Source organism: Netta rufina (assembly GCF_964035555.1).
Source record: "Netta rufina genome assembly, chromosome: 28".
NCBI classification, from domain to species: Eukaryota; Metazoa; Chordata; class Aves; order Anseriformes; family Anatidae; genus Netta; species Netta rufina.
In genome coordinates this window covers 2843449-2848334 of record NC_140152.1, presented here as the reverse complement: position 1 = coordinate 2848334, position 4886 = coordinate 2843449, and the positions used below count along the sequence as shown (strand labels likewise).

General features: G+C 69.8%; 1 protein-coding gene across 2 annotated transcripts in view; it reads right to left on the bottom strand.

The window, feature by feature from the left end:
- FSD1 (fibronectin type III and SPRY domain containing 1) overlaps positions 1-4886 on the bottom strand; it is a 12446-nt gene continuing 7560 nt past the window's right edge. The window contains exons 1-12 of one of the 2 annotated variants that reach the window (XM_084302457.1): positions 4332-4427; positions 4097-4228; positions 3888-3989; positions 3358-3380; positions 3018-3139; positions 2149-2358; positions 1888-1986; positions 1572-1731; positions 1413-1492; positions 1045-1296; positions 494-582; positions 1-384 (exon numbers count right to left, since the gene is read on the bottom strand). In XM_084302457.1, the coding sequence (XP_084158583.1) occupies positions 277-384; positions 494-582; positions 1045-1296; positions 1413-1492; positions 1572-1731; positions 1888-1986; positions 2149-2358; positions 3018-3139; positions 3358-3380; positions 3888-3989; positions 4097-4228; positions 4332-4349 (1395 nt within the window). In that variant the 5' untranslated portion in view covers positions 4350-4427 and the 3' untranslated portion in view covers positions 1-276. Of the gene's footprint in view, positions 385-493; positions 583-1044; positions 1297-1412; positions 1493-1571; positions 1732-1887; positions 1987-2148; positions 2359-3017; positions 3140-3357; positions 3381-3887; positions 3990-4096; positions 4229-4331; positions 4428-4886 lie in introns of those variants that run through there. The other variant, XM_084302456.1, reaches the window with a different exon arrangement.

The window sequence follows — 4886 nt, the reverse complement described above, 5'->3', positions numbered from 1 at the left end:
TGAGGGGGGGTGGGGGGTGATGAGCCCAGCCCGGGTGCTGCATTTTGGGAGGGGGGGCACGCAGCGGCAGGGGGGGGTCCTGGCAGCCCCGCGGGTGCCACTGCCCCCCACCCAGCCTGGCGTCCCCTTGGGGGGGTCCTGGGGGGGCTGGCACAGCCCCAGCAGCGCGGCGAGGGCGGTGAGTGAGGGGGGTGGGGGCTGGGGGTACGTATGGGGGGGTCAGGGTACATTCAGTGCTCTGCCTGGGGGGGCGCCTAGTGGGGGGGGGGGGCGGCGTTAGGGCAGGCTGGAGCTGCTGCTGGCCGTGCTGTTGCGTTTCTGGAGGCATTTCACAGCGCTGGGCACCTGCAGCCCCACGGTGACGTGGAAGCTGCCACACCACACCTGTGGGTACGGGGACACGGGTGGGCATTGGGGGGCACGGGGGGGGCACGGCCGGGACCTCTAGGGGCTGCCCGGCCCCCCCCCCTCGTGTGCCCACCCAGCCCCTTACCATGAAGGCGGGCAGCACCGGCTGCGTGAACCTGGCCTTGAAGGTGTGCAGCAGCTGCTTGGTCCTGGCGTTGTAGAAGGACAGGAACCCTGCGGGAACACGGGGGGGGTACAGGGAGGGGACAGGAGCCCCCCCCCCAGCCTCCCTGGGCAGCCTGTCCCAGCGCTCCGGCACCCTCCCCGGGAAGAAGTTCTTTGGCGTGTTGGTGCGGAACTGCCTGGGCTCCATTTGGTGGCCACTGCCCCTTGTCCTGTCCCCACAGAGCCCTGAGAAGAGGTTGGCCATGTCCCTCTGTCTGCCACCCCTCAGCTCTTGCCAGACACTGCTCAGATCCCCTCTCAGCCTTCTCTTCCCAAGGCTGCCCAGCCCCAGCTCTCTCAGCCTCTCCTCCCAGGGGAGATGCTCCAGGCCCCCGGCTCCTCTTTGTGGCCTCCGCTGGGCTCTCTCCAGGAGCTCCCTGCCCTTTTTGCACCCTTTTTGTCCAGCACCCAGCCCCCCAGACCCCCCCAGACCTCCCCATCCCATCGGGTCCCCGTGGGTCCCGCTCCCACCTTCGTGGAAGTTGCAGTAGACGCCGATGCAGTCGGGCACGGGCACGTCCAGCACCTTGGCCTTGTTGGCGTGCTTGGCGCTGAAGCTGACCTGCAGCCAGTTGTTGAGGTGGAGGCACCAGGAGGCCGAGGTCTTGCCCAGCTGGTCAAATTTGCCGAGGCTGCGATACGCCACCCCCACGCCGAAGGCCTTGCTGTCGCGGTCGTACTTCACCTCCCAGTAGTGGTCGTCCCCGTCGATCAGCGTGTCACCTGCGGGCACGGGGCGCTGCCACCTCTCTGCCCGCGGGCGGGGGCTGCCAAGCACACGGAGAGCCCCCTCCCGCACCCCGGGGTGCCCCGCGCCCACCCTCTCCCCCCCAGCTCACCCAGCACCGTGTAGGACTCGGCGGTGAAGCGGTCTCTGCCCCCGCGCCCCGAGGACATCCTCTTGGGGGACTGCACCACCCTAGGGCAGACGGCAAGGAGAGGGTTGGTGCTGCTCCAGGGGGGGGTGCCGGGGGTGTCGGGGGGGGGCTGGGGGTTACCTGGCAGGAGAGTTGGCGGGCGAGGCCGTCCTGCCCTTGCCGTCCTTCTCACGTGCCTTGACGTCCTGCACCTTGCCGCCCGTGGCGTCCCACTCCACGCTGAGCTCCTCCACCCGCAGGTTCTGGTGGCACGTGCTGGCGTCCAGCTTGAACGTGAATGCTGGGGGTGGCCACCGTCAGCGTGGCCACAAAAAGCCCTCCTGCCTGGCCCCGGGGGGGGGGCTCAGAGCCCAGCACGATGGGGCAGAGGCAGCGCTGGGGGGCACAGAGGAGCGGGGGCACCAAGAGGTGCTCACTGCCCCCACCCGGCACCCACCTCTCGTCTCCAAAGTGACCGGCTCCGAGAACTCGCCCGCCACGGCCTTGTTGCACGCCCGCACGCGGAAATTCATGTACTTCATGTCAAACTTCAGCCCTGCAGGCACGGCGGGATCACAAACGGGGCACGGCGAGGGGCGACACCGCGACCCCATCCTCAGCACCGCCACCCAAACCTTCGGGCCAGCCCCGGGCACCCACCACCCCCAGCACCCACCCTAGGGCGCCTTCGGGGCTGGACCCAGCCCCGTGCCCTCACCGGCCAGGGTGTACTCGGTGCCCTTGATGCCCTCCACCACCATCCAGGGCTGGTCCTCCTTGGCGCGGGGCGGCCCCTCGAAGTTGGTCCTGCGGTACTCCAGCACGTAGTGGTCGATCTTGCTGTCCTCGTCGGGCATCCTCCAGGCCAGCGTCACGCAGTTGTCGGCCACCAGCGACTCCGCCAGGTCGATTTCGGGGGTGCTGGGCACTGCCCACGGGAGCAGCCGTGCCAGTTCCCCCCAGTGCAGCCGGGCTGGCCCCGGCGCCACCGGCACCGCACCCGCGGGACACCCGGCCAGGGCACCCCAAAGCCCCCCCGCAGGGCACGTATCGGGGGGCTGGCACCCGCCAGGTCCCTGGGAAAGCGCCCCGAGCCCTGTAAGCGCTGCGTCTGGGGATTCCCAGGCACAGCACCTACACAGACCCTATGGGAACGGCACCCCGAGGACCCCAGGTGTGCACGCACACATCCCTGGGGCACAGCACCTCAGAGACCCCGAATGATGCACCCCGAGCCCCAAGCAGCACCCAAAGGTGCAGCATCCAAAGCTCCCTCCCCAAGCCCTCCCTCCCTAGCACTTTCTCACCTCGCTGGCTGAGACAACCCCGTGCTCCCCAACCTCTCCCCCCTGCCACCCCAAAGCCCCCTAACTACACCCCACTCCCCCATCCTGGCCCCCATTTGTCCCCCCGCCAGCCTGGCACAGCCCTCGGTGCCCCCGTACACCCTGGCACTGGCCCTGCTTCATCCCGGCTGTGCGCCGGGAGGAAAATAACCCGAGCTGGCTGCCTGCCATGCCCTGCCCCGCGTCCCCGCAGCCCCAGCACCTCCCTCGTGGCCCTGCACCCGCCGCCGGCGGGCGATACCTGGCAGGAAGGCGAGGGCCTGGAGCAGGCGGCGCTCCTGGGCAAAATCCACCATCAGATGGCTCATGTTGTCGCTCACCTTGGCCTTGAGCGAGAGGCGGAAGGCGGGGGCCATGGTCACGCTGCACAAGGACACGGGGACGCGGGGGTGGGGTCAGCAGGGCTGGGAGCGGGCAAAAGCCCAACCCCGAGCGGCCACCCCGACCCTGCGCTGTCGGTGCGGGAGAGGGGAGGGCGGAGGGGGGTGTCCCCGGGACCACCACCCCCGTGTTGGGGTGAGGTTGGGGGTGACACCGACGTTAGGGTTAGTGGGGTGCGGGGCCGCGGGGGGGGACCGTACCTATCCTTGATCTGTTTGGCAGCCTTGAGAGCGCAGAGGGAAAGAGGAGGGAAAAAAAGAAGAGCAGGATGAGACAGCAGCACCAGGAGCCGGACGGCAGCAGCGCAGCACCGCACGGTGTCCCCGCACGGCACCCCCACGGCACAGTGTCCCCCCCCGTGGCACGGCGTCCCCACAGCCTCTCACGGCGCTCCTACGCCCCGCTGGCTCAGCGGAAAGGAGGCACCAAGCAGCACCCCTGGCTCTGGGCGGGGGGACCCAAGGGACACAGGGGACGCAGGGGACACAGGGGACACAGGGGACGCAGCACCCCGCTCCCCCGGTCCCTGCTGGGTGCCCGGCCCTACCCTAACCCCGCAGCGGGCGCAGCCAGCGCAGCGTCATCGCAGTGCCCAGCGCAGAAAAAGGAGAGGAACGTGCCCCCAAGCGCAGGCAGAAGTGGGGGGGGACGGCACGGGGCGGCCCCTGTGCCCCCCCGGGACAGCCGGGTGGGGACAGAGCCCAGCACCCATGGGTGCTGAGGGGCTCACCTCGATGAAGTCGTGGTTGTTGGCGGTCTGCAGGGTCTGGTTGGCCGTCTCCAGCAGCTCCTCCGAGCTCTCCAGCGCCTTGGTGCAAGCCGCCAGCTGCGTCTGCAGGAGATGGGGGGGCAGCAGGGTGACGGGGAGACCCCCCCCACAGCTCGGTGGGTGCAAAGGGGGCGGTGTGTGTGTGCTGGGGGGGGGGGCCGGGGGCTCACCTGCAGCTCGTAGGTGCGGCTGGCGCGCTCCTGCTTGATCTTGGTCACCATGCCGTCCTTCAGCTCGTCCAGCAGCACGTACAGGGACTGGAACTCCCCCTCCAGGTCCTCCTGCACCCGCGCCGTGTTGTCCTGGGGGCAGCATCGGGGCGGGGGGGGTCAGCGGGTGGCCGGGAACACCCCCCCCCAAAGCCCCCCGGGGTCCCTGTGGGGGCAGGGGGAGCGCTGTGGGTACCTCCACGTTCTGCAGCATCTGCTTGAGGAGTAGATGAAGTTCTGGATCTTCCTCATTCTTCACGGCCAGCGTGGTGATGATCTTCCGCAGCGCCTCCTGCCCCGGCGCAGCACCGTCAGCGCCCGGTCCCGGCCCCCCCCCCCCCCCCCCAAAATTTTGGGGCTGTGTTCTGTGTGTGCCCCCCCCCTTAGTGGCCTCCTGGGCATGGCGGAGCCGCACCGTGACTTGGCGAGAGTGAGCACGGGGGGGGGTGAGTGTGAGCAGGGGGGGTGTGCACGGGGTGAGTGTGAGCACAGGGGCTCGGGGGGGGCCCCAGGCCATCCCCAGGCACAGCCCGGGGGGGGGCAGCCCCCAGCAGCCGTCTGCGCCCTCCTCCCTCTCCCCCCGTCCTCCCTCTCCCCTTACCCCTTCGTCCCTCTCCTCCCTCTCCCCGTCTCCTCTCTCCGGTTTCTGCCCCCCCCCCCCGGTTCCTCCTTCCTCCAGCTCTTTATTCCCTCTCCCCCGGCCCTCCCTCCCCCCTTTTCCTCTTCCCCCTTCCTCTCCCCCTCCCTCCCT